This window comes from Paralichthys olivaceus, chromosome 13 (genome assembly GCF_024713975.1).
Source record: "Paralichthys olivaceus isolate ysfri-2021 chromosome 13, ASM2471397v2, whole genome shotgun sequence".
NCBI classification, from domain to species: domain Eukaryota; kingdom Metazoa; phylum Chordata; class Actinopteri; order Pleuronectiformes; family Paralichthyidae; genus Paralichthys; species Paralichthys olivaceus.
The window spans coordinates 23,479,656-23,507,379 of NC_091105.1; the positions used below are offsets into that span (position 1 = coordinate 23,479,656).

General features: G+C 40.3%; 3 protein-coding genes across 8 annotated transcripts; 1 reads left to right on the forward strand and 2 right to left on the reverse strand.

Moving 5' to 3' along the window:
- Positions 1 to 1,092: 1,092 nt before the first annotated feature.
- Positions 1,093 to 9,851, reverse strand: LOC109632059 (V-type proton ATPase subunit C 1-A). The gene is made up of 13 exons (XM_020091167.2): positions 9,634 to 9,851; positions 9,016 to 9,176; positions 7,345 to 7,412; positions 5,935 to 6,020; positions 5,751 to 5,845; positions 5,443 to 5,534; positions 4,886 to 4,984; positions 4,715 to 4,783; positions 4,394 to 4,486; positions 4,049 to 4,142; positions 2,916 to 3,013; positions 2,677 to 2,803; positions 1,093 to 1,746 (listed from the first exon to the last, which is right to left on the reverse strand). Exons 2-13 carry the CDS (start codon positions 9,145 to 9,147, stop codon positions 1,648 to 1,650), a joined length of 1,152 nt encoding a protein of 383 aa, XP_019946726.2. The 5' UTR covers positions 9,148 to 9,176; positions 9,634 to 9,851; the 3' UTR covers positions 1,093 to 1,647.
- On the forward strand, positions 8,812 to 21,581 carry LOC109632058 (antizyme inhibitor 1). Of its 3 annotated transcripts, none has more exons than XM_069537364.1 (12): positions 8,812 to 8,830; positions 15,475 to 15,593; positions 16,745 to 16,954; positions 17,121 to 17,294; positions 17,659 to 17,831; positions 18,004 to 18,138; positions 18,307 to 18,388; positions 18,563 to 18,637; positions 19,007 to 19,166; positions 19,332 to 19,447; positions 19,995 to 20,212; positions 20,334 to 21,581. In XM_069537364.1, the coding sequence occupies exons 3-12, from the start codon at positions 16,853 to 16,855 to the stop codon at positions 20,446 to 20,448; spliced, it is 1,350 nt and encodes a 449-aa protein (XP_069393465.1). In that variant the 5' UTR covers positions 8,812 to 8,830; positions 15,475 to 15,593; positions 16,745 to 16,852; the 3' UTR covers positions 20,449 to 21,581. The 3 variants fall into 3 exon arrangements, with proteins under 3 accessions (XP_069393465.1, XP_019946724.2, XP_019946723.2); XM_020091165.2 differs by lacking the exon at positions 8,812 to 8,830 and adding an exon at positions 13,210 to 13,446; XM_020091164.2 differs by lacking the exon at positions 8,812 to 8,830 and adding an exon at positions 14,358 to 14,807.
- Positions 21,582 to 21,932: 351 nt separating this feature from the next.
- LOC109632057 (Krueppel-like factor 10) lies at positions 21,933 to 25,563 on the reverse strand. Of its 4 annotated transcripts, XM_069537363.1 has the most exons (5): positions 25,334 to 25,563; positions 24,911 to 25,008; positions 24,595 to 24,825; positions 22,830 to 23,718; positions 21,933 to 22,633 (listed from the first exon to the last, which is right to left on the reverse strand). In XM_069537363.1, exons 3-5 carry the CDS (start codon positions 24,814 to 24,816, stop codon positions 22,380 to 22,382), a joined length of 1,365 nt encoding a protein of 454 aa, XP_069393464.1. In that variant the 5' UTR covers positions 24,817 to 24,825; positions 24,911 to 25,008; positions 25,334 to 25,563; the 3' UTR covers positions 21,933 to 22,379. The 4 variants fall into 4 exon arrangements, with proteins under 4 accessions (XP_069393464.1, XP_069393462.1, XP_069393463.1 ...); XM_069537361.1 differs by having other exon boundaries at positions 24,595 to 25,008; XM_069537362.1 differs by lacking the exon at positions 24,911 to 25,008 and having other exon boundaries at positions 25,334 to 25,561.
- Between the last annotated feature and the right edge of the window lie 2,161 nt (positions 25,564 to 27,724).

Genomic DNA, 27,724 nt, shown 5'->3' on the forward strand with positions numbered 1-27,724 from the left:
AAAGCACACATTCCTAAATAAATAAAATAAATCTCGTAGTGTCCCTATGTCTTGCCTCTCCACCTCTGCTCTGATGAAGAGATGAGTTGGAGTCTCTCTGTATGAGACCCTAGATCTGAATATGAAAGTCCCTGATCATACACATTACAATTTAACGCTAGTTTGCCTTTTATCTATAACCTAGCCTTGGGTATTGCTCAGAGAGAAGAGAGTATTTGTGGAATGAGACGGGCTCTGTTCAAAGCAGATGTGCTGTGTAAGGATGCTCAACAAATTCCTCAAACTTAATACCAATTCATCATTGTTCGAATGCTTCAGCCTTTCTGAGTATCATTGCTAACTATGTTAATCTCTTATTGTCAGTCAACCATCTTTTAATGGAGAATAATGCTCCGTGTCATAAAGCAATAGTCTCGAACTTCAGTAACCTCCCCAGTCACCAGACATCCAACAGAGCATGCTTGTGATGTGGTAGAACCGGAGATTTGCAGCGTGAATATGCAGCTGACAGGTCTGCTGGAATGATGTCATGCAGCCAGATCAACATGGAACAGAATCTCAAAGGAAAATTGTCAGATCACATCTAGGAAAACCTGCCGCTGTTCTGAGAGCAAAGGGAGGAAATCTGCATAACAAGTGTCTCATTACCAATAAAGTGCTTGGTGAGTGTTTGTGTTAAAAGGGTGACCAGGGCAGACCATGAATGTATTTGCTGGTCCTTTCCCAAGCTTGCATCTGTGATTCCGAGCGGAGCTTTTGTGTGCACTAAAACACACTCACCAATCATGACCAGGCCTCATCCAAGGTGTCTGTCTGGTCTCCTCCATGTTGAAACTCAATACATTTCACTTGCAGCTATATACATTCCAAAGGAAGTATGCTTGAAAATGCCCGTGGCTCTACAGATGATCATGATTCGTTACGAGGATACAGAGAAACTCATTATATGATACACACAGGCACTGCTATGTGTTAATTCTCTCACATGAATGTCTCCATATGACCACATCACGTTCATACTCTGGATTCTGTTCAAACATCAGATCAGACTGTTTCTTTCTAATTACTAAACAATTCCCAATCTGACACATATTTGATATGATTTAATCATCAATCATATTTATTCAATCAATGTCTTACACATTACTCAGATATAGATCTCTGTTTGACAGCGAATATACAGAACATGAAACAGCACACAGACACACACACGCACGTATAACATCTTTGTTTCACAATGTTTGCAGGAACAACCCACAATCTCAGAAACACAGATCTGGTTGCCATGGGTACGATGATATCACTGCCCATATGTAAACACCAATACAGAAGATGCAGCTATCAACACGCACCAGAACATGTGGAATGACACAGTTAACGTACAACAAGACCAATTCTTAATTATTTTAACATCAAAAAAATGATTTCTGTGGCTTGAGAAGAAACATGTGCTGTAAACAAAACAATATTTAAAAGTCTTTTTAGTCCCTTGGTTGTAAAAGTGGTAGGAGCTCGTTGATGAGCCTTTTCACCATGAGGAATGAAGGTGCAGCGTTTTCATTCAAGCAGCAGACGTGGAGAGGCGGCAGTGAGGAGAGGGACAACTAGGACAGTGGGAGGTGTATGGGGAGGCTCGTACCAGAGGAGTTAAACTTTGAAGTCCAACAGGTTGCAGTCGATCTTGTAGTAGACGTAAGGATAATACTCCTGCTGGCTCAAGTTCAAGCCTGGGATGTCCATCGCAGACTGGATATACGACAATAAGAAACATTAGTGTGAGCAAGCAGCATGTTGGGATGACTATAGCATCTGCAATCATCTCCAAAATGAAATTCCCCTAATGCTGTCAAACAGGTGCAATACAAAGAATGAAAACACAGCTCCCCATTATTACTCTTTAGTTAAAACTAGCTGGTGTTGTGGTAATATGAGGATAACTGAGGTGAAGTAGTTGATGTAGCATAAACAGGTTTCCCTGCATTTAACTTCAAACTTCAAAATGTATACTTTAGAATATTAAGATTATTTTATTTAATCAAAAGTCATATTCATGATAAGATAATAATACAGTGAATAATTATGTGATAAATATATACTATATACTAATTGGTATAACATACCAAAGAGAAAATAATTTATTTTAAAGATTTGGACCCTTTCTTCTATTCTACACTTTTTTCTATCTTTTCTATCGTGATGCAGAACAGTCTCCATGAGCAGCGCAGTCAGAATCTGACAGTGTTTATGTCTGTTTTTAGTCAACTTTATTTTGTCTCCTCTTCTCTAGATCAATAGATTTGGTATGCATTATAGACATAGGACACATAACAGGTTCTGTTCTTGAATGGACTAAAATATAAAGTTTACATGTGAAATTAATGGAACTTTATTAAAATGTTAGAAAAGCTAAAACATATGAATGTATTCAAGAATAAAGTTGGGGAAGAAGTTTAAGTTTTGAAAAGAGACATTTTGTAAAATAATTATTTTAAATTATTTGGGGGATATTGTATATATTATCATTTCATTTATGGATTAAACACTTGCTGAGATATTTTATATCATCATTTATTCCATGATAATCATATTATTAAATGTTTGAATTAGCACATGCTGGTGTTCTTCTGGATGCTGTGACCATGCAGGAAGTACAGTAAAATGATACAGAGTACTCACATCAATGATAGCAGCTGCACTGCTGTCCAGATGCTTGTACAGATCGTTGAGCACCTCCCGCAGCTTCTTCATGGTCTTCTTGGTGGGCTGCAGCAGCATGGCCTGAAAGTTCACCGGCAGCCCGTATCTGCAGGAACAACACGTCGCACATGCATATAAGTGTCACGTCATTATGTGTTCAGCTTCTGTGTAGTTCTATACATGAGTGTGATTATGACTGTGTCGTTTGATTACTGCACCTTAAAACAGATTCCACAAAGACCCTGAGTGCTTTAATGTGGATCCATGCGATGAAAGCTTCACTGAAGTTCACTTTCAACCATCGAACAAGTGGCCCCTACAGAGGAAACACACCTTAGGGTTAGAAGAGCTTCAAGAGCCATTCATTTATAGTACTTCATCCTGTCTTAGGCTCCCTGCAGGGGACAGAGCATGTGTAAATGGATTTGACAACACACTGAAATATGGAAACAATACAATTAACATGATTTTAAAGTATAGCAGAATCTTATGGGGAACTTTAAATTTGAATAAAACATTTTCATGCATCACTGCCCCTTGAATCATTTGATAAAATCTGTTTCAATTATTTCATTCCTACATTTCACACTAATGTTAAACATTTCTGTGAATGACACATGTTTTTTGATCCTCTTCACACCAGTAGCCAGTAGTTTTTCATTTATGCACACTCGCTAACATCAGCTGAAAATGGTTCATTAAAAAAATCAAAAAAGTGTGTTAGGGTTAGTTGTTCATTGTTGCCAAGTAATGTGGAATGCCAGGTAACGATGCTGTAACCAGGGTTAGTTGTTCATTGTTGCCAAGTAATGTGGAATGCCAGGTAACGATGCTGTAAGCAGAGATTGTTGAAAATTATTTTTAATGTGTCAAAGGATGATTTGTTGTATAGTTCAGTATTTAAATAGAGCTTTTCTAGTCTTGATGACCACTCAAAGCTCTTTATAGTACCGTTTTTTGTCATTCACCCAGTCACACACTCATTCATAAAGTGCATCTATAGAAGGGGTAATATGGGATTCAGTATCTTGCCCGAGGACACTTCGTCATGAGGAGTAGGGAAGACTGGGATTGAACCACAGACCTTCCGATAAGAGGACGACTTTACCAAAGCAGGCACAGCTGTCCCTAGATCATGCTTGAATCCAAGTGATTGTTTGTGCCAAGTGTAATGAAATTCCCTCTTGAGGTTTCTGATATATCACAGTCACAAGGCCACTGTGAACTTGACCATCGACCTGCCGCTGGCGGTCGCGGTGCACAGGCATAAGAAATGCCCAAACAAAATTTAGGTCAATTTTTATCACTTTTAAAACAAGTTTGAACATTTCTCAGTGTCCATTTCACTTACAAACTGCTTCTTCTTATCGGTGGAGAGCCGTGTCATCTCCTCTTTGTCTGCCTTCATCTCAACTTCATTGTACTGAAAGTCTCTCACTGTGAACCTGGAAGTAAGATGGAGTGGACAGAGGTCAACCTCAGTTTATAATGAATATAAAAAATCTGTGAAAATAATGTAATTGTTTTTTTTTTACAGCCTGTGATCGCTGCAGCTCTGTTGGAGCTATTTCTATCTACCCTCCAATTTGGCCTCCTTTGAAACTAAGCTTAATTTCTTTTTTTAGACTCTTTTCACACATCTATTTTGTGATTCACACACTTTTATGAATAGTAAAGTATATTTAACTGTTCGTACTTGTTCTCTCTGGCTTTGTGTTTGAAGTCATCCATAGCTTTCCTGAACAGAGTGACACCAAACAGGCCGCTGTCATGGTCCTCAAATAGCAGACTGGAAGAAAAGTAAGGCACATGTTATACTGTTGTAATGAAGCTGGAAAGATAACTTTAAAGTACAGGCAGTATATGAGAATAATAATACAAGAAATTGGTAAAAATACAGATGAAATCAAAATCATGTGACACAATAATAATGATTAATAATGTGTAAAAATTAAGAGACATGACAGGGTTTCTCTAATAAAATGTCTGTTTCCTTTGAAATGATGATATCACTCACTTTGAGGATCGAGGCACCACCATCTCGGCGAGTGTTTCGTATGTTTTCTGCCAGTCAGTGTATCCCGTCCTGACAGAACATGACAGCACGATAAAATACATCTTTCATCTGTTTTAATGCATTATTCCCCCATAATTGCAATATGTGTTTGACTGTTGAAGTAATACTCACTTTGGAACAACTACCAGCATAGTAATGAGGTACTCTGAGTCAAGCACAAAGTCTTCCTTCTTGACAATGTCGGCCAGACTCCTGGTCAGCAGGCTCCCCCTAATGGCACACAGCAGTGGTACAAAAACATGGATGTGACATAGTGATGGTGCCTGGAGTTCACAAAGCATTTGCGGGGCAGTTACTTCTAAGACCATGCTGACGTGGTCATAGAACACGTCCAGTATCTTAACTGACGAATAATCTCGGGCTAAGAAGAAACCAATCAGTGCGTTGACTGAAGATTGATGCAGCTGTATCAGCCAGATCTAATTAAGGAGGTTTTTGGAATGACAGTTTTATTGTTTTGGTGTCTATTGGATATGCTGTCAGCCAACAGCTGTTCAAAAAAGTTCCTTCGGCTAATAGTCACACTGAATTATGAGAATAGGAAAAAATTATTTTTGGTCATAATGAATTTTTACTGAGCCCTGTTTTCTGTGGCCACATTATTATTATTATTATTTTGTTTTTTTCTTTATGTTAAAGATGCATTTTAGTGTCTATGGATTACTTACGCATTCTTCCTTTCTAAATTCTGCAGGTTTCCCTTCAGGTTGTTGTAAGCAGAGGCTCTTGTCTTCAGGTCATTGTCAATCTGGGTTACTTGCTGAGAAGGATGAAAAGCAACATGGAAATGATTATAAATGAAATACACAGTAACATTGCATTCATGACACACTTGTTTTGTATTCAAGAACACTACCTAGTTAGCATTGGAATCATTAAGCTACGTTAAAAAGGACACAAATACAGTGAAAAAGTAAATTATTCCAAATTATTTTCTCATTATCTCTATATTTTCCAGTTGAATGGTCAGACCCACCTTTGAGATGATTTCAGAGATGTTTTTAAGTGACTGTTTGATGGGATATTTTGCCATGTCCCACTGAAATCTTGTGATGTAGGTGACAAGATCAACTGAAGAAAGACAGCAAAAGACTTATTACCCGAGTTAAGTTTCTGGTAGTGAAGTTTTAAAAGACACTGTGTTGGAACCATCACTGTACCTCCATTGGCCAGCAGGTTCTCCTGTACTTTGTCTCGACTGTCCTCCAGCACGTCGGCCATGTACTGAGCTACCTTCTTCACCACACTGTGAACAGCCGGGAGACATCAAAACACACCATGCCAACACAAAATGCGAGCACAAAGCCAGAGTAAACTGTACACTCACCCTGCACATGCTCACATGAGCGCCATCCTCCAAATTTTACACAAACATACATACACATCAGAAAGTTTCACATGTCCCTGTTAAAGTTATTTCCTGACAAGGCGATTTATAACATGGCAGACTTTCTGGGTTTAAAAGTTTTGACCACACTGTTCGGCGGTACATCACAGAGGAGCTGTGTCCACAGGTAAAAGAGATCAGTGGTCCCCAAAGTAGAGGTCGAGACCCCTGGGTGGGGTCACAAGACACTGGGGGGTTTCCAGAAATCAAATACAACTTAAAAGCTATTAGAAAGGGAATATTTTAGCCGTAGCAATGAAAAAAATAATTGCAAAATAAAACCATAAAAATAAATAAAGCTGTTATCAGTTGTCTATTATAAATGGGGGTTGTATGTCTTTCATTTGACATACACTGTCGTTTAATCAGTATTTGCCAAGTGTGACATCGATAAGACAGTTCGTGAGACAGACAGATTCAGTTTGTGGAATTAATAGGTCAATTGCAGAATTGTCACATATCACATCTGAAGAGTTCATAAGACAGCACATCTGCCTCTTGAGCTTAAATTCAATTATCTGCAATGTATTTCATTGTTCATATAATGACATTAAAACATTGAATTCACTAGTTAAAGATCAAATAACAATAAAAAAGATACATCGATGGGTGCAGTTTTCATTAGTTTAGGTTCTCTGTTTTTCACATTCTAGATGGAAACTTCAAAAGGGAATAAAGTCAGACTTTGGTCCAACAAATGGAACCATGTTGCAAAGTTGGTCTTTCTCACCGTCTTGGAAAAATCTACAGAGTAAGCAAAGCATAACTCGGGCAGTCATGGCCGTGTGTGTTTTGATGTCAAATTTTCAAAAGACTATAAACAGCAGTCAAACATTCTTGTGGCACATAAGTCATCAGGTATAAATATGACGAAAGAAAAAGCTACTGGTGTGTCACCCAACTGTAAATTGCCAAGTTTAGACCGCGAGGCTAGCTAGCCTCGGGCCCCTGTGAAATTCCTCATTGTTACAAAGAAGGGAAAGAATTGTGGAGTGATAAACCTGCTACATCAGCGAGTCTGGAGCACTGCACAGGTTAAGGGGAACTTTTGAAATGCTGTTTAAAATACAGACAGCTTTTTTTATCTGTTTATAAAAACTCAATTTAATCACTTAACTGATTATATTTCATAGACAGAGAATATCAAAATTCAATTCAGGTCAGCATACTGCAAGTAGCTCACCTTTCAACAAATGAGTCTAATTTGGCCAGCTCATCCGACAGTCCAACCAAGACATCTAGAGTCCCAACCTGTTTTTGGACAAAAAAAGCAGAAAGTAGATAAAACATCAATCAATCAATCAAATATTATTTGTATAGCCCATATTCACAAATCACAATTTGTCTCATGGGGCTTTAACAAGCTGTGACATTCTCTGCCCTTAACCATCAACAAGAGTAAGGAAAAAACTACCAAAAAACCCTTTTACAGTTTTTTCCAATTGCTAAAACACTAAAATGACATAGCACAATTATTTAATCTGACACAGAGAGCAAAACCTCTCCTCATGTCTCCAAAGGTCTAAACACATTTTCTGCTTAACACACATTTTGCAATTCAAAATGGCACATGTTTGCCATTTCAAAACACTGCCATTCAAAACGACACTACATGAACTAAGTGGTCAATATATGTGTCACCAGGCCAAACGCTTCAATGGTTAATTGTTACCACTTCAATCAGGAATGAACTATGAAAAGACCACAGGTGAGCACCTTTATTTTTCTTGCCTCTTTTTTCTATATATTTTTTCTGCAATTTTCTTTTTCAGTTTACTGTTTTTTGTGAGCATATTTTTGTTCACTCAGATGTAAATATATCTGCTCTGCATATGTTGTATTGACTTGTTGGGTGAAAAATAAAAAATCTACAATTCGAACTATTTTAGTATTATGGCAAAGTATACAAAAGATGAGAGTGCTTTTCATTATGCCCAACAGTGTGTAGTTGGTTAAACAAAAATCTGGTAATATGAATGAAGTGTGTGCCATTTGGTGCAAAAGTTTGATTTTGATAATGCTATATGTAGTTTTGGTTGCAGTGCTTCATTTTGCAGGATATATGAGGTATTTTGCAGTTTGGGTGTGTGGTTTTGTGAGTATTATATCTTGATAAGTATTTTGATAAAACCAGCCTCGCTTGCAAAATTGTGTTTTAGCAATTGGAAAAAACTGTAACAGAGAAAAAAATAACGTAGAAACCTCAGAGAGAGCCACGTGTGAGGGATCCCTCTCCCAGGGCGGACAGAAGTGGAGAACGTCAGAGAAATAGTAGAGTAATTGCAGCATTGGTTAGAGTCAATGCATTACAACTTTTGACTTTTTAGTCATGGGATCTGGGTCAGCAGGGTTGTGTTTAAACAGCGACATCTGGGGTTTAATCAGCCCACAGTGACATCCAGGGGGCCCTATGTGTTTAGGACGGCGCCTCTTTGTCCAGACCTGCTCATGCATCTCTAACAGTTCCAGGAGAACATCACAGCCCCATGTGGCCGCAAGGTCAGCGAGGTTACCTCACCTTCAACACAGAGAGGATCTGGACGAGCTGAACTGCTCTGTGGACAAAACTTTTGACGCTTAATCAACGCTTCATCATGCAGGAAACAGATCTGTGGAAAGGCTGCTTCCAATGTACAGAATCGGCTTATTCTTGACAGTGGATATACAAGGTGAGTGGCTTTGATATTAGACTAAATCTGTAACTGCTGACGAACTTTTTAAATACAACATTTTGTCCACGATGTATTACTTGAATGTTAAGTCTGTATATTCCACATTATCACAAAGTTACGGCTGTGCACGTGGGGGGGAAAGTGCGCAGAACCAACAAAGAGCGATTGCACCTCATGCTCACCTTGAGGTCTGGTATGTTGAACTTGTGGTTGGCGGATAGGCTGTTGGTGCGTGTGGTGGCTGCCATCATTTTGTCCCATGTCTGCTGGCAGGTCTTCTCTCCAGGTGCAGAGATCAGCCAGAACTCTGTCATGATTACAGCACTGGTGCAGCTAGACAGAACTGAGAGGAGGGGCAGGTTTGGACTCGTGTGCCTGGATTTGTTATCGTTCACGTTACAAAACTATGAAGTTTGTGCTCCACTGATTCTGTCATTGTATCATTAGCACTGCTTTGGTTACGACACCGCTAAAATAGCGTGCACGTCTCCTGTTGTTAGCTAACTGTGAGCTCCCTGCGCTGTTGTCATTAAGAAAGCTAGTGAAATGATGCTATGTTTGGGGTTCACATCCCTTGAAAACGAGTGTAATGTTTCTGAACCAGTCGTAATTACTTTCTAATAGTTACAGAACGTATTAAAGCCTTAAGCGCTGATTAAACGACAGTGTATGTCAAACGAAGCTGGCACGAAAACAGATGGTTAAGGTCAAGCAGCATCCAGCAGGATGTTAGCCACTTAGCTTTTCTCTCAACAGCAGCACATGCGGTTGTTTGACGATTGCGCGACGACGTCACTCACCTGTGTATTAAAATGTGGCCGTCGCCAGTTAAAACGTCGCTGTGTGTGTGTGTGTGTGTTTCTACGGCTTGACGATGTTCATAGTTGCCATGCACCACATTTCTTGAGGTCTCCTGACAGCAGCATCAGAGTCAGCTGATCTGCCGGAGGAACCGGAAGGCCTCTCACTCCCTCTGCTCGCTGTGCAAAACGCAGCAGCGACCACAGCTGGTGGACACGGAGTACTGCAGCGCGAGCACAGCCGAGTGCAAGTCTCATTTTGCACGTGCAACTGCAACCTAACATCACAAATCCTAAAAAAATGACCTGAAGCTGCCTCACAACCTGAACAGCATCCTCGATCACTAGAGAAAGAAATATTCACCGGGCAAATCACGTGGGGAAAATGAAAGAAACCATTAGTGGAACAGGACAGACAGGCCTGTAATAGGTGTCATGTTGTACAGAGCACCAGGGTGACAGAGTTCTGAAGAAATTGATGGAAAAGATCAACAGAAGCAAAACATATACTATATTACATTGCATTTCAACAAAATTCCTGAATTGCAAGACCTCCACCCCAGACCTGGGCCTTTATTCAACATTCCAAGGGCATTATTACATTATTTGAGAGGGAAACAGACACATACTTGGATGCCAAGTCAGCAGCATTTGAGACTTCAGAGTTGCTAAATTTGGAAAAGCCGGGTCAAGTTTCCTGACATTGGGTGTCTCCTGTATGGAATCTGAGGAAAACACCCCCAAAGGGACATGTTTATAGTTCAATGGGCCTGGGGTTCATTGTTTGGGACACAATGCTTGGTCTGCCTGGAGCCAACCCTCGACATCAAACGGCAGGGTGAGTTTGCCCATAGCTGGCTAGAGGCCAGTCTGCTGGGATGTTATCAGGACACACACACGCACACTCACACACTCACACACACACACACGTCACAATCAGTCAGTCTGCGGAGCACAGGCTGCTGCTGAGTGTAATCTCTTCTGGTTCAATAAGAGAGAGAATGTTATTTTAACATTAAAAATGATTGAATGGAGAAATAACTATGTACAGGCTTAATTCTGTTCTGTGTCACGCACACATGTTTGACTCAGCGTCCTTGCAAACAGCCATTAAGCATCTTAATTACATGACCTGTGATTTGTCTCAGAGTTATGTTTGTGAACATTGAATAAGGCTCACCGTACATCTCCTGTGTAATCTTTCAACTTTTTGCATTTTACTAAATTTGGTGACAGTGACCCACTGCTTCCAGATATGCAGGCATGCTCACAAGCACACACAAGCTCGTATGTGTGTGTGCGTGTGTATGTGTATGTGTGTGCCTGTGTGTGCATGATTTATTTGTCAGATATTGTACAAATCATCAGAAGAAAGACTGACTATCTGTATTTAGTTTGATTTACAGGACAGCCCTCATTTATAATAAACCACATTATCTCATATAACTTCTGACACAGAGTTATGAACAGACTATTCTGCACTCTATCTTGGCAGAAAGGAAACAAGGGTGAAATGTGCATAATTTTTTAGGCTGTGTTATTGTTTGCCCATCATGGTATATCTTACTGTGTCTCTCCACCACCTTGATACTATTGTTGAATAAGACATGTCGAGGGAAAGCCCAGAGATAAAAATTGTTCCTTTGAGGTGGCATTACACTATGTTCTAAATAAAAACCAATATTTCTCAGGCTTTAGAAACTCAGATTATCAATGTTTAAAGTAAAAACAAATAAATTGTGCCAACTATTAAAACTTTAGTCTCTTGCTTCAGAAACTGAGTTCTGACAACTTAAAATCTCAATATTCTGATTCATTAAAAAGCAGCAAACCTTTTTTTAACATATAAATAAAATGATATAATGGACAGTGATATGTTGGTTTGTATCCATGTGTCTCTGAGGGGACTTCTCCCTACATTCAAATTAAAAAACTGCAAACAATGATGAAAATGTTGTGTGAAACTATGTTTCATTAATATTTATGTCCACGGCTTTAATGCACGAAAGCCACACAAACAAATTAAGAGGAATCTGAATTCATTTGTATTCAAGTGTTTTTAAAATATTGCTTTGAATTATTTCAACTTTGATTGAATGCAACCTGGTTTATGTAAACAGAAAATAAAGTTTAACTGGATAAACTAGATGCCTCAAGTTTAAAAATACGTTGATATGCCCAATTCTAAATGTTTAGTTTTTTATAATGTTTAACCAAAGATTGTGTTGAGAAAGGTTCTGTTAAATGTTCACCCCCATTCTTGTTAAATCATTTTCTCACACTAGCAGATCAGGTCTTTCAACAGGATTCCTCTTTGCATATTTTTTTATATTCCTGCAGGTGGCTGCTTTGTATTGTCCTGTTTAACATTCACATCAGTGTGAGGAAAAGTTAGTTCGAAGTTCCTTTCACTGAGTAACATTCTTTGGCAAAAAGAGCAGAATCCATTGCTGAGTGACTTAACAACACTTACAAGAGTCTTGTTGCTTAAGACCAATTTCATGGTTTAAAGAGTCACTTATTCAAGTACAGAGAGATACTAGATTTGCAGGTGCCTTATTGTAACTGACTGTTTATAACATATATTTCTTACTTTAACTTATATATATAAATAAGCAATTTGCTGGAGGTGTTTCATAATTTCTTTCCCCACTGTGGGACAATGTTGTTTTTTCCTCTGTGACTGGAGACCTTTGGTCTGTTAGGGTTAACCTACGCAAGGTCTTTCCAAGTCTGTGTGTTGATGTAATCTGTTTGCAATGTTTGCAAATAAGAATTCCTGCTGCACAATGCAGCCACTGGAGTATTTTCCCTCACAGTGGGTGGTACACATGTCCCGCTGTCGCATACTCAGTGCCCGCGACAGCTATTATGATCCGAACAATGAGAATCAAACATTGTGTGTTACTGGAAGCCACTTTAGATGGTATGTGCGATTAGACTTATATTTAACATAGGCACATTTCGTGTTGGAGAGAACAGGCACAAAACACGGAATAGCTTTTGTGTCGCAGTGCAAGGCAAAGACGTTGCCTCTCCAGCCTTTACAATGGACTCTAAGCAATAGTTTTATTGGAGAAACAATTGCCGCTATTGTTTATGTTTTGTCCCCGAGGAGTACTCAAAGCTAATCCAGCACTCTGAAGGATGTCACAGTTATGAGAATTCACAACTGTTTGCAAAAAAACACACGCACTGTTATTTGCTGTGGGCTACTCAGGATGATACAGATTTAGGATTTTGCTCTTTTCGATTAACATACAGTATAATCTCCATGGAAACAGGCACATACTGTGCAGTCATTATCAATTCAAATGTTTCAGTTTAAGATCGTTAATAAATATGTTCACTGAATCCTAGAAAACCTCAAGATGTACCTCATTTTGAAATGAATTGTTATTATGTGTATTCCAGTTCAACACATTTGAATTGATAATGACTGTACAGTATGTGCTTGTCACTCTGTTACAGTAGTTGAGCGTTCCTTGGCACCCTCCTCCTCCACTGTTGAGGAGGGAGACATGCAAATGTATCTCCTAGGAAAAAAACACACTGCCCCAGACCCTGCACTTCCAGAGGCAGGCACAACTTGTTAAAGTCACAACAACAAAGGCAAAGGGACGGGACAAATCCAGTCTGAGCTTGAACTTGAAGAAGAAATACATGCATCCATCTAACTCATTACTCACGGGACTTCTGTTTTGCAACTGTTGATTTTTGGCTACAGAAAGAGAGAAAATTCTGTGCACTTTATTGGACAGCATTTTGTCCTTAATACTGAGCCATGGGGAACACAATGAAGACATAACACAGGTAATCTTAAGAAATTTAAAGCTGCCCTATTTATTGTTTATAAAGGTTATTATATATTGTGTGTGGTTATGTTTTGTTTTTGTGAAGATATAATTAACTTCCATTGTGTCTCAAACATTATGTTGTAATAATATAGAATAGAATATAGAATTGTAATTGTGACAGATCCATTCCAATATCTGTATCAGTCACTTATCTGATATCACTGACTGATGCCATCGATCCATGTACTGATCTAGATTCCATGGTCTGATATTATGAATATGTAATGGGCTTGATGGAATTTAAAGCCCATAGTGCAATGCTTGGCACTAGATTGAAGTTTTTCAAAACATTAAAAGAGCTGCCATAGCAATTTGCATTCCTACACCTATTTGTATGTGACATTGAGTTTTAGATAGATAGATAGATAGATAGATAGATAGATAGATAGATAGATAGATAGATAGATAGATTACTTTATTCATTCCCGGAGGGAAATTAAGTCGTCATAGCAGCTCGTATATCAGAACACAACAAAACACAATACAATAGAACAAAACAAAACATTGAGGTAAAAAAGAACAAAAACAAAAATTTTCACAAAACAGATAGAATACTGTAAATAATGATAATAATCATATTTTTGGTTTATTTACTACCACTACTACTACAATAATAATAATAATAAACTGGTATCGGCAGTTTTCCAAATTCAGGTATTAGAATCGGATCTTAAAAAGGAAGATTGATGCTTTTTTATATAGAATATAAAATATACTCACACAGTACACAATTATATTTATTTAGAATGAGACCATTTTTATTTGTGTTACTATTATGCATGACATTAGTCCACATGTTATCTGTCATTTCTTTGGAAGGTGTATTTTTTGACAGCTCTAAACCCCGCCCCTCTGCGATCGATCAACCATATTTAGGTAGAATCAGACCTTGAATACTTCTTATAGTTTGAAGGATTAAGTTATACTGACTATGAGAAAGAAATCCTGCCAGAAAACCTCGATGAAAACGATATTTCACACACGTTTTTCCTTCATCGATGTCCTTCATTAATCAAAAGACGTCGCGATATGTTTGTGAACGTGCATTTTATTCTGATGCTGTAACCGGATGTGCTCGTGTTAGCTTCAGCGGGCTACTTGTCTGCGCCTCTCTCTCCCCGCTGTTGACGTCCTCTCCCTCGGTTACAAATGGTCCGCAGCCGCTCGCACCTGCACAACATCGAACAACAATCACTCGAGCTAATCCTCCTCGTCCATGGCACTTTTCCTTTTCTCTCCTTGTGAACCCACCACTCTTTAAAAATTCCGCCTAAAAAGAAAAAGCGCTCTGTCCCCTCTGTTGGCTTTTCAGCAGACGTAAGTAACGTTAGCTAACCGCGTTGTTAGCTTGCTAATTAGCATGTTGTTGAATGGACCGGCCAATGTTGTGAAAGTTGAAATACATTGTAAGACTATATAACGTAGTGTTCAGTGGCACCATTGTTGAAATACGAGAGATTCCCGTACAGCATTTGCATTGTACGTAGCTAGCTAAGGCTAATCTGAACTTTATCAATGAACGTAAACGACCTGTCACAATAGTTAGCAAGGAAACGGGAGTCTGACGCGTTCAATGCGGTTGTGAATTAGCAGCAGAATGTGAAGTGTTTGGTTAATCAGACTGAAAACTCTTCCTACCATCGCCACGTAACATAGCAATGTCAATTCATTTGAACCCATCATAATTGCCTTGAATCAATGTACTTTATCATGGAGCACGGTTCAGAGTACCACATTTCAAATATTCAAAACAGTCTCACCAGAAAACATTTATCACTCATCCAGTAAATCCTGCAACCTATCATTTGTTCTTCCTCCATCGCCTCCCAACATTTCCTCAACGCATGTGATTGTGCCGAGCATTAAATGTGAAGTTAGATTGGAGCCTGTGTCAGCGGAGAAACGGACGCTCTCTCCTGGTCACTGTTGTTTCTCTGTCAGTGACTGATTCCAATGTGCCCTGTCCTCATTTGCCCCTTTGCAGGTGTACAACAACTATCCAGAGGATTTAGGGGCAGCTCTATACCGGGAGCCATTTGACTTCAACGCCGAGCCACCTTGGGATCCTAGCTGATGGTGGACGAGTTCCCAGGACTCATCCATGTGAGTACATTAGAGCTGAGGAATGAATGCATACTCTTGATCGCATTGTTGGCACTCTCTCATTGCAGAAACACATGCAAGCAAAACCATGTTTATTTATCATTTTGCTGTGTGTGTGTGTGTTTCTGTTTGCAGGGATAAACATCGTTATTGCTTCACAGAAACTCTTGATAGACGAAACAGATGGGTATATTGAGAAATAGCTTGCCCCAGATAAATCACAAACCTTAATATTAGATCTAACATTTCAGATCTATTTCTAGCACTTCTACTAAAAGGACAGGACACTGTGGACTGATTATTATCTGCAGTAGTAGTAGTAGACTATAGCAAGAATATAGCTAATATGTGAAACTTTTTTCATGTTATATAAAATCCTGGTTGATTATTAAAGAGACGTTAGGGTCAAGCCATTTTTCACGTTATATAAAATGCTGGTTGATTTTTAAAGAGACGTTAGGGTCAAGCCATTTCCCAACATTCTTTAACTCCTGTTCAAGCTGAGGACTAATTAACGCCAACACACTTGAGTCCCCAGATTTTTTTTCCCCCAGTGAAATCAAGTAGGCACTGAAATTCTACCCCTGGCCCACTGTCTATTCATCTGTTTGTATTAGCCTTGTCATAGTGTAGAACACAGCACTCTTTCCAGGCACATTGTTTAGTCTCCCCATTTAACCTCCCAAAGCCACAGTCATTTCAGATGTGGTCTAGTCACTACTGCACATCTCTGACATATTGTGCAACATTATTGAAAGTAAAGTTGTGACAGAGTCACAGACAGTATTGTACCTTGCTTAATGCCATCAAAAAGAACCTTTACGGGTCACCAGCTCAGGGATTAATGGTGATTGTTGGGAGTAATTGATGGTAAAGTAAATGAACCCTGTGCCCCAGACCCTGTGTTTTCACAGTGGCTTTTCAGAAGAATAGGCCTCTTCCACAAAGCTTTCCCATAACATGAAACCTGTTCTGTGCTCTGATTGGATGCTCACTGAAGTGGCTTGTTTATGGATCACATCAGAGAAGTTTATCTTCCAGCTAATGAATAAATGAGAGTAGGAAAAAACAAGTAATAAACATATATTGTCCAAATGTGTGTAATTTGTTTTGCCTCTTGAAAATCATGTCTATGCTGACTTTTCTTGCAGTTTGTTGCAAAAGCCTAGGACCCCAGGGGCTCAGGAGCGAGCGAGCAAGACAACTCAGATTAGCCACATTCTTTATGCCTGTCGGATTAGAGGAAAACGGTTGAGAGGATGAAAGGTATTGCTGATGAACCACAGTATTCTGTTGGCCTGCTGGAGGCAGGCACAGCACTCTGCGACGTGATTGACAACCACATTTATGAACAAACTCTGGTAAGGAATCTCAGTGTAACAACATGCACATTTAGCACATGACCTCTTACTGTTATAATTTTCTCAAACGCCTGTTAATGTGTTGCCTTGTTAACTGTATGTAGTAATGTTACATGTAGGCAAAGCTTACATATTTTTCTGACTCATCCACTTCTGTCTTCCTCAGTCTGAGAGGAATGCATTTTTTGTAGCAGACCTGGGAGTCGTACTGAGGCAGCACGTTCGCTGGCGAACGCACATGGCCCAAATTCGGCCCTACTACACTGTCAGATGCAACAGCAGTCCAGCTGTTATTGAAGTTCTTGCTGCTCTTGGCACTGGATTTATATGCACCAACAAGGTACTTTCTCACAAACATATTAGATCTCTGTTGTCAGACCAGGTGTCTTCACATGAAATAATCACAGCACTGTTTAGGCTGCACAGTCTTACAGACATGTTTTAAAGAACTTCTCATCCAGTCACATGGTACTAAGTGTGGATCTTTTATACCACCCCTCCAAGCAACTACTAGTACACTTATATAAAAAAGTATTACACAACCTGTGGTCCACAAGCTGTAGGCACCACCAAGTGGTCAGTGTATCTCTGCTCACCTTTTAAAAGTTGTTATTCTGGACATGATATGATAAAATGTCTGTTGACTAGCCCACATACTGTATAATATTGAAATACATTTCTGTCTTTGTCTCTTTGTATGTCAGCCTGAACTGGAGCTGGTGCAGAGCCATGGTATTCCCTCTGAAGACATCATCTACAGTGGTTTCTGCAAACAGGTCTCCCAGATTAAATATGCTGCTAAGAACGGCATTGACCTTCTGGTGTGTGATAATGAAGCAGAGCTACGCAAGATTTCACGCTGCCACCCCAATGCCAAGTAGGTCTTTGACTGTATTAGTATTAAATCCCAGCCCCAGTGATCACATGACATGAAAATTGCCTTAAATAATTGGCTCAGTTATTTCTCACTATTCATTATATGAGCAACAAAAATGCTTTTATCAAATAAAGATGTACCATGGTTCTTTGTTTCCTGTGTGTTGATTCAGGCTACTGCTGCAGGTGGCCACAGAGGCATCGAACCCGGACGATGAGATAAGCATGACATTTGGCTGTTCCCTTAAGGACTGCAGACATCTGCTGGAGAGAGCTAAGGAACTGGGTGTACAGGTCGTTGGGGTCAGGTGAGCTCTACAAATGCACTGTGATAAAGCAGTTTGAAGAAATGCAAGTGTAGATTGTGTACAAAGAGAAATGCAAAACTCACTCGAATTAACCAACCAGCCTCCTACATAAATAAAATTGATCAGTTTTCTAGGTGTCAAATTGACCATGAAACCTTCACCCTAAAGGTCCAACATTTCCGTCTCCTGTGAAGATGACCAGGTGTATATTCATGCCATCTCAGATGCCCGCTGTGTCTTTGATATGGGAGTAAGTAATTTCAAACATTGTTATGTAGCTTGTTACATTGCTCAGTTCAGTGACCATCACCTTCCAACACACAGTGTCGACCCTTGGACACTTGCGGTCACTCTAGAAACACTCAGTGCTTTGATGATCACTTGTGATTTTGTTTACACATTTACAAGCTTCTGTCTGCCTCAGGAGGAAATCGGCTTCAACATGAAAATCCTGGACATTGGAGGCGGCTTCAGCGGCTCTGACACTCAGCTGGAGCGGGTCAGTAAATTTCATACACAACGCACGGGTAAAGAAATGTGCAATGACATGGTTTTTGCCATATACTTAGATTAAGTGCTTAACCACAATGTCACTTGTACTGCATTTGAATTGCATTGTTTTTTACAGTATCTTATGAAATACAATCTATCTATCTATCAATTAAAAAAATGTACCATTTGAAATAGTTTAGATTTTGCTGCACAGCCATAGCACACACTGTAGTCAGTGCTACTTCTACTTTGATGGGTTTGATTGAAGCCACTCTTCAGGGGTTGTCGAGGAGATTGATTATAATGTCTTAATTGTAAAGTTTGGAGGCCTAACCGTTTTGGTTCCTACTTTTTCCACCTGATATCTTCTTTGCAGATCAATAGTGCAGTCATGTCTATGGTGGACCTATACTTCCCTCTGTCTACTGGGGTCTCCATCATTGCTGAGCCTGGCAGCTTCTTCGTGTCCTCTGCTTTCACCTTGGCTGTGAACGTCATCTCCAAGGAGGTGGTGGCACGAGATCGCCAGAAACACGGTCAGTCGATGTCACTTTCACTGATGCATTCTGTAATGTCAGCCCAACAGCTGCGCCAAAGACAACTATGTGAATCTCAAGCTGTAATATAAAACAAGATATAAAAAAGTTAAAGAATAAATGCGTTGCACTATAAAAGATTTTGTTCAACATCGTTCTCAACAGATGATCTTTATCCAAACGATGAGCCAGAGTTCCAGTACTACATGAACGAGGGAGTGTATGGATCATTTGCCAGCAAACTCTCTGAAACAAGGATTGCTGCACCATCTGTTCACAAGGTGAGTCACAAAAATGATCTGGGTCAAGATGTTAACAAATCCATTTCTTTTATAAAGTGAAATGGGAAAAATCTGGAAGCCTTCTGGTTCTGTTTCTAATTTGACCAATCACCTTTGAGCTGGCTTTGGTTGCCTAAAGTTAAAACAGTTCAGGTGGAGAGCAAAATGGGTAAAACACATTGACCAAAATGCTTACACAGGTTTCTGTAAATAGAGATTCGCCAAAATGTCGCCTGGACCTAAAACACCTACAATAGGTATCACTGTTTGTGTTTTGTGTGGAGAAACATTGGACTTAAAAAACTAGTTGGACTGTAAATAGTGTGGGGAATAGAGAACATAGTCTTGGCCCGGTTATCCACTTTCTACACCAGAAGCACCGAAATATTGGCTGTGGCCCCAGAGGCTAATTTGTCATCAGAGGCTTCGAGATTGTGTTTCCCATAATCTTATTAGGTGTGAAACACCACATCTTACACTTCAGTCTACTGACACAGATTGTTGATATACATGTACAAACAAACAACTCTTCTGTGTGTGCTATTAGAACACCTCCCTGGATGCAGCAGTGTTCAGCAGCAGCCTGTGGGGTCCCTCTGGGGATGACCTGGATCAGGTAGTGGAGCACTGTTTGTTACCTGAGCTCAATATCGGAGACTGGCTCATGTTCACCCATGCTGGGGCCTACAGTCTGGGCCAGCCACTCTGCACCGCCACTGACTCACCCCCGCCCCCTGTATACTATGTAATCTCCTCCAGAGACTGGTAAGGACAGGTGATACGTGGTATTTTTAGGATTGAACTGCATGGCTAAGTTTGAGAGATCCTTGTCTTCTGACCATACGTGTGCCTTGGTCTCAAGTTTGTTTTCCTTTTGCTCCACCAGGTTTGAAATGCAGGACACTGGTGTTGCCCAGGAGGCTACACTGAAGAACTTCTCATTGGTCCCTTATTTCCTCAATACCTGCCAAACAGAGGCTGCACTCTCTGTCCCGGCTTAGCAATCACCAGGACAGGAGGGCTTTAACTTTACTGGGTTCTGCTGCTAGCTTCGTCTCGTCAACATTCCACTGGGATGAAGTGAATTAACAGTGCAGATAGTGCTTGAACTTGCTGGGACCAGATAGAATCGATCTTACAAAGCCTAATGTACAGTGTAATTTGTGATTAGACCTGGAAACCCCGAGGTGATAATTAGCATCCACAAAGAAAGATTCCTTCTTCCCTTTGCTTTGGTATCCCATGGCAGTTCAGTTTACACTCATACAGTAGACATGAAATGATTTTGAATAATAATTGACAAATGTATTATTTGTATCACCGCTGCTGCTGCCAGTCTTGTAAAGTAAGATATATATATATTCCAGAGTGAAGCAGTGTATTTAAATAGAAACACAGTTCTGAGACCTTGTAGGGTGCTTAGCCTCAAGATGTATTTGAATGATTTTAATTGGTTGTATAGTTTATTTTGTTTGATAAAAGCTTCATACCAGTCATTTAAAATGTGTCTTTCTCGCTGTTTTAAACTGAAGGCTTGCAGCTCTATGTTGCTACACATCTGAACGTGCATTTATTCACCTGTTTGAGGAAGCCTGTGTTATCAATGTGCAGTCACCCGCTCCTGGAAACGTTCAGTCTGCCCTTGTGTTGGTTGGAAAGCTAGTGGCTCGGTGTTCACCAGTAAACTGGTGTTTTGGTGTGCTGAGGTGCTAGTGAAGGACCAGTAGGTGACGGCTTTACCAGCAGCAGATTTTTTTCTACAGCACGTGTTGCAGATGGAACAAAGCAAGTGTTGACGAGTAGCAAATCAGCTGACATGGAAAGGGGCCTTGTTTTTTTAGTTTTTTTAAAGAAATCAAAACTGAAACTGTTAAAAACTTATTTTACAATTTCTGTTTGATTTGTTTAAAAAAAAAAAAGATTTCAAGTATTGACATGTTCTGATGCTGCAAGTGTACTTGCAAATTCTGCATCATATCTGAAGTTGTCTTCCAATCTGTGTGTAACGCATGATGAATGATCAGGCATTTATTTGCCTGTTATTACCTGTGTATATATATATATATATATATATACTTGTAGCTGTGCTTGTCAACCTGAACAATAATAAACACATCACTGACTGGACTGTGAATGACTCTGAATGTGGGATGTTATCATAAAAACACCATAAATTTTGAACTTAGTGAAACCAAGATGCAGTTGTACAATCACAGCTCAAAAAAATATAATCCAATATCTCATCATGGATAATGTGATGACAGGCTAAAGGGTCAAAAACCATTTAAGAATTATTGAAAAACATGAGTTATTATAAGTATGTTCTGTGTGACAGCATGTGAAATATCTTCTCTGGATAATTTCTAATTCCATGGCTCATACCTGGCACGGACATGAGTCCTTCATCATCCAAATAACATCATGATTAAGATCGGACTAAATACCAGGTTAAACTGGGGTGTATTAAATTCTGGACTCAACTGAATAATGATAGAGAATATATTCACATTTAATAAGACTTAAATTTCACCCTCAAAAAACAGCTTTGTGCAAAATTGCATCTTAACAAAGAAATTCTCATGCAACATTCAAATATCACTGTGAGGTAAACATACAACACATTTGGTTTGGGAGAAAAAGTGAAAAAAAAGAAAGAAAGATTGCTTTAAGAACTATTTACATTGATTCCTTCAGTGTAATTCCTCAGTTAAAAGCAGCCCAGTGGTTGGAAGTTAAATGTTATCAGTCAAATTTTACCTTGTTCATGTTCAACAACAATTATTAGGAACATTAAAGACTTTAATTGCTATTTAATTTGCTTTTAAGTTAGCAGTGCTCAGACATGTACAAACCAGGCCCATAATCCTCTGTGCTTAGTGACCCAGCCTAAAAAAGAAAACATCTGACATCCAGACAAACAGTTTCACCATCTTTACTCGTTGGCTTCATTAGAAGGAGCGAGGTCAGCAGCCTGGGTGACCCCTAACCTCCAGCAAGGTGTCTTCTTCGCTGCTAGGTGTCTCCGGGCGTGCTTGGTCAGGTGGTCACTCCGCATGAAGCGGTTGAGGCACATGGGGCAGACAAACTTCTTCTCTCCCGTGTGGGCGTGGCGGTGGCGGGACAGCTCATCAGAGCGAGCGAATCGCCTCTCACAGCCCTGCCATTTGCATTTGAAGGGCTTCTCACCTGATGCAACACAGATAGTGAAGTGGAAACTGCATCGTCACGGAGGAACATATGATGTCTCATCTCTTTTCATGACTAATAAAAGAATGTTTTTAACTACTTTCTTTTAATTGTTATCTGCACCAGATGCTGGCATGTGACTCGGTTACATGATTGAAACACAGTAAAATTACTATTCACATCTCTTGTCACTTACCTGTGTGTGTCCTCATGTGGGCCTTGAGGTGGGAGCTCTTGAAGTAGGTCTTGCTGCAGTCCTCTAGGGGACATGCATGACTTCGTACACGGGACAACTCTGGCTGCAGCGGGCTTTGTCTTTGCTGCAGCAATGCAGGACGAGGTGCGGGCGCGATGGCTGGTAACTTGTTGCCACCAGGTGTCACCAGCGCTGGCTGAACGTACAGAGCAGAAACTGCCAGCTGAGGGACAAGGAGCATTAGCGGGCCTTGTGCAACCTGACCCCCAAGAATAAAGGCCCGGGCAGAAGAAGCAGTGTGGGTTTTTGGCTTCTGTAGTGTGTGTTCTTGTGTCAGTAGTTGGTGTTGACTCTCCAAAACTGTGACAGGCTTTTGCACAACAGTGGCAGACAGAGAAGAGACAGAAAGAATTTGGCAGTAGACAGGTACAGGAGAGGCTCCATTTACACCAGGAGAGACACACTGAGGTATGTTTGATTTATCATCTGGGCCTAAAAGGCTCCTCTGAGTCTGGTTTTCCTTCCCCACTTCCGGGTAAGTCACAGTTAAAGGCTTCTGGGGTGAGTCAGTCTGCATTACAATCAGCTTCTCTGAGTCTCTGGTGTTCAGCCCATCTTCAAAGTTCAAATGTCTTTTGGAGTCCTTAGTATGAACTTCAGTGAGTCCGTCAGGATGGACGCTGCGGCGGCAGTGCTGGCCATCAGCAGTGTGACGGATCACACTGGTGCATTGGAAACTCTGCTGAGCAGCAGCAGTATGTGCAACCAGATTAGCGTCATCTGCTGGCGGCCAAGTGAGACGTTCAGATACTGCCGGTTGATGTAAGGTAGCAGCTGAGGGTAGATGTGTGGCCTCACAGTGGGGTGGGCTGTATGGAGGTGTCATACACTGAAAGGAAAGGAAGGTTATTTATTTTTTTAAGAGAACTTAAAAGGGAATCATTTTGAAAATGTAAGTGTGTTAATGAAGGGTTCTAACAAAAACTTTGGAATTAGTCCAGCAGCCGCAACACAACATCAGTGGTTACAGTGTAATCTTAAGGGGCAACTGCAACAGTCCACAAAATTATAAGTAAAAGGTTTTTTCACTTATAAAAGGCTCACATTGTTATTCTGAGTCTTTGCTAAGAGTCTAGCTATGTAACACATGTCTCGCTCAAGAAGTCTCACTCACAACCATGCAGCAGCTCGTCTGTCTTCTGCTTGTTGCTCTCCTCCTTCGCTCCTCAATTTGTCAGAGCTCTTAGTCTGTAAACTCTGGCATTGACATTGTCCACATGAGAAAAAGATTCAGCCAAAATAGTTCCTCTCCAAACTCTTCTCTCTAACTCTCTCAAATTATAGTTCCACCTCCGTCTTTCTGCAACAACCCAAGTCTCATGAGACTTCAGAGTAAGACTGCTTTATGAATGTTGCCAGATTCTTAGCAGAGTGCAGAATAACAATTTTAACCTTTTAATGGTGACAAAATCACTTTAAGTGGACATTTCACAGACTGCACCATAGGACTGCATTGTAGCCACTGCCACCATGTCACGGCTGCCGGCAGAGGCAATCTACAGGACTGATACATATGATTGAAAAATACCAGAATTCCCTTATATTTATTGCAAAATACATTCAAAAAAAACATCGTATCACATGACCTCCATAGATAGTAATATAGCATAGACAACCATGCAAAATACTCTTGTGCATAAAGCTATAGTCGAGACGCAGGCATGCGAAAACTAAACTCTGAGCCCATGTGTGCCACAATACTTACCATAGGGGATTCCTGTGTGACAGTGGACTCTGGAGGGGCAGAGTCATCCTCTGAGCAGTCCGAGGATGGAGTCAGGGGTCTGAAGTGTCTGAGACCTAAGCTCCTGGTTTTCCAGTGATTAGTCATGGCCATCAGAGCCTCCACAGCCTCCATGTCACCTGCACCCATAGGCGCAGACTGGAGGTCACTCTGGATGTCTGAGTGGAGCGCCTCAACTTCCATGTTAGAAATCTGGTATGAGAACAAAAACACAAGTTCTGGGTGCAGGACTAGGCAATGCAGCGTTCCTTCATTAGATTTGGTAAATGTCCAATACATCACATAGCTGCGATTATCCATGCATTATGTAGACAGGTCATGTCTCAGCATCTCAGCAGCATCCATTCAGTGTTACGCAGCCCATCGATCACTGCCCTACACCAGCGGAATATGTAAAGGAGCATGTGAAGTGAGCATGATCAGCTGCTGCTCTTTTGCACTGGGGAACTTTCACCTACTTCCTCGAGGGACAGAAGCACCAGCTGTGCTGCTTACACAAACTGTTACACCACACAATCTAATGAGCCCGCCCTGACCTGACACACACACACACACACACACACACACACACACACACACACACACACACACACACACACACAGCACATCATATAGTCACTTGTGAAGCTGGAGGTGATTGAGGGACTTGGAGAAATAACAAGCATTGTTACAATATGAAGAACATCAACTATCTACTTACATCTTCAGCCAGTCTGTGTTCACAGTTCAGATCCTGCAGGTTTGATCGCTGACAGCTCGCCAGCTCCTCGTGCTGATCTCTTGAAACCAGACTCGTGTCAGATGTTTCAAATGCGGTGCCGGAAAAGAGGGGTGGGGCCTAATGCGTCGCCCAATACTGAGTATAGGTGTGTGAGTCACCGACCAATGAGAGACGGAGTCGGTGCGTGCTCGGCGGGTGACAGCACCGTGGAGACGGCGTAGTCCCAGTGACGTTTTGTAGGTGGTGTAGGAAACGTCCTCGCAGAAGAACCCCCACCGTTCCGTCACATTTCCTCTGGATTCCATTACAACTTCATCCCAGGATGTTATCAAACTGGAGATGGATATACTATTCAAATGATCAGATCGCTTTGTTGTTAATTTAAAGTGGGGATAGATGAGACATCCAGAGACAAGCATATTTGTTCTTTATAATGGGCCTACAGTTCAGTAATATTTAAACTACAAAGAGGATGAGTTTATAATAGTTTTTTATTTACTCAAATTAAAATAGAACCTTTATTCGGATGTTAATAATCATACAAATATATTAATATTAATATATCAATAGCTTTTCCTCATTATTTCTTCTTACTAATTGCTAGAAATACCATTTCTCAAAATGTTTAACTGAGCTTCTTGTTTGTTTGGTTTGTTCATTCCAACCCCTGATTAACATTACTTTACTGAATATAATCAATCTATCATTATCATCAGGATATGTACCACAGTCCTTTAAGCAAGCTGTAATCAAACCCCTTCTCAAAAAACCCACCCTGGACCCAGAGGTTTTAGTCAACTACAGACCTATATCCAACCTCCCTTTCCTGTCAAAAATCCTCGAGAAGGTTGTAGCCAATCAACTGTGTGAGTTTCTTTAGGAAACTAATGTATATGAAGACTTTCATTCAGGGTTTAGAGCTCGTCACAGCACAGAGACAGCCTTGGCAAAACCCACTAATGACCTTCTAATAGCTTCAGATCAAGGGTTTGTGTCTGTCCTTGTCCTGTTAGACCTTAGTGCAGCATTTGACACTATTAATCATCAAATCGTATTACAGAGATTAGAATAGTTAGATCGATTCCAATTTGTGCAAGTTAATGATGAGCCATCTATGCGCACCAAAACATCATACCTTAAAGAGCTCCTAGTACCATATCACCCTACTGCACTCACAGAATTCAGACTTACTTTTTGTCCCTAAAGTATCGAAAAGTAGAGTAGGAGCCAGAGCTTTCAGTTATCAGGCTCCTCTCTTGTGGAATCATCTCCCAGTTTCAGTTCAGGAGGCAGACACGCTCTCTACGTTTAAGAGTAGGCTTAAAACCTTCCTTTATGATAAAGCTTATAGTTAGAGCTGGTCCAGGCTTGTCTTTGACCTGCTCTTAGTTATGCTTCTATGGGTCTAGAATGTCGAGGGACACATGGAGCTTCTCTTTCCTTGTCCCCTTCTTTATTGCATCAAAGAAATTAATGTCTCATCAATACATGTTACTGACTTGACTTCTTCCCCAGAGTCTCTGTGCCTTATCGCTCACAGATCCAGGGCCACGACTGCGGCCGCATCGTGGATTATGATTATGGATCGCGAAACTGGCGGATCTTGTATCATGCTGACTGATTGTGATGGTAATGGCGGATCCTGTATCGTGCTGGCATCTGATCGTAGTGGTGGACCATGATCAAGGTGACAGCTGATGGTGGATCCTGATGGCAGCAGTGGATCATGATGATGGCTTATGATGGTGGATCCTGATCTTAGTGGCTGCTGATCGCGGACTATGACTAGAACAAGACTGCTTGATATACAATATGTCTCCTCAGATACTCTACCATTACTGACAATGATTCCTCACTTCATTTAACTTCCATCATGCTACAAACTATTGATTAAAACCAATGCTGTATTTACTCTTATCTTTTGGATGTTACACGTGGCATCTATTGCACTTCTGTCTGTCCTGGGAGAGGGATCCCTCACATGTGGCTCTCTCTGAGGTTTCAATGTTATTTTTTAGTAGTTTTTCCTTACTCTTGTTGAGGGTTAAGGGCAGAGGATGTCACACCTTGTCCTATGAGACAAATTGTGCGCAATTTTATGACAGTAGAAATTGTTAGGAGTGACTGATCAATTATAGGCCAAAGAACAATTGAACTGTTACATTTCAATATGAACATTATGAAAAATTATGAACAATATGTATTTCATAGCTCCACATCTTTTATTCAAAGTTTATATTTCTAAAGCCTGTAGACATTGAATTAATATGTAGATCCCATATAATTATTTTTCCTCATACTTTTTTTTTTATTGTACAGTATTTGTGAAATATAATTATGGCTTATTTAATTTTGGTGAATAACATACAT